The 345-nt window shown below is 49.6% G+C and overlaps 1 protein-coding gene across 1 annotated transcript in view; it reads right to left on the bottom strand.

The window, feature by feature from the left end:
- ACVR2A (activin A receptor type 2A) overlaps positions 1 to 345 on the bottom strand; it is a 78,521-nt gene that overhangs the window by 67,596 nt on the left and 10,580 nt on the right. Inside the window, exon 3 of the mRNA XM_018566774.1 lies at positions 287 to 343. Coding sequence (XP_018422276.1) covers positions 287 to 343 — 57 coding nt within the window. The remainder of the gene's footprint in view (positions 1 to 286; positions 344 to 345) is intronic.

The raw sequence follows: 345 nt of genomic DNA on the forward strand, positions 1-345 counted from the left end.
TAGAAACCCTGTGACACGGGACAAATCTTATCAATAAGAGACCGGCCCTGGAAAGGACAGAGGTGACAGATCATCAGAGATTTACACATTCACAGAAATCCTGCGACCACAATATGTACAGGGAACAAAAATCCAGGGACGAACAGGGACCGTCAATGAGGCCAGCAATAAAAAAATGCAGAATATACATGATGATAATGCAAATAAATCAGAGCCAGTCATGTGTGAAGCGGAGGATGGACAGGACGCGAGGTGTCCTCCAGGACATGGAGTCTGCGGCTCTTACCTGACGAGCAGGAGATGAGGAACACGGCGAAGGCCAGCTTGGCGGCGGCTCCCATGTCT

This window comes from Nanorana parkeri, unplaced genomic scaffold (genome assembly GCF_000935625.1).
Source record: "Nanorana parkeri isolate BGI_ZX_2015 unplaced genomic scaffold, ASM93562v1 scaffold974, whole genome shotgun sequence".
Taxonomy (NCBI): Eukaryota; Metazoa; Chordata; class Amphibia; order Anura; family Dicroglossidae; genus Nanorana; species Nanorana parkeri.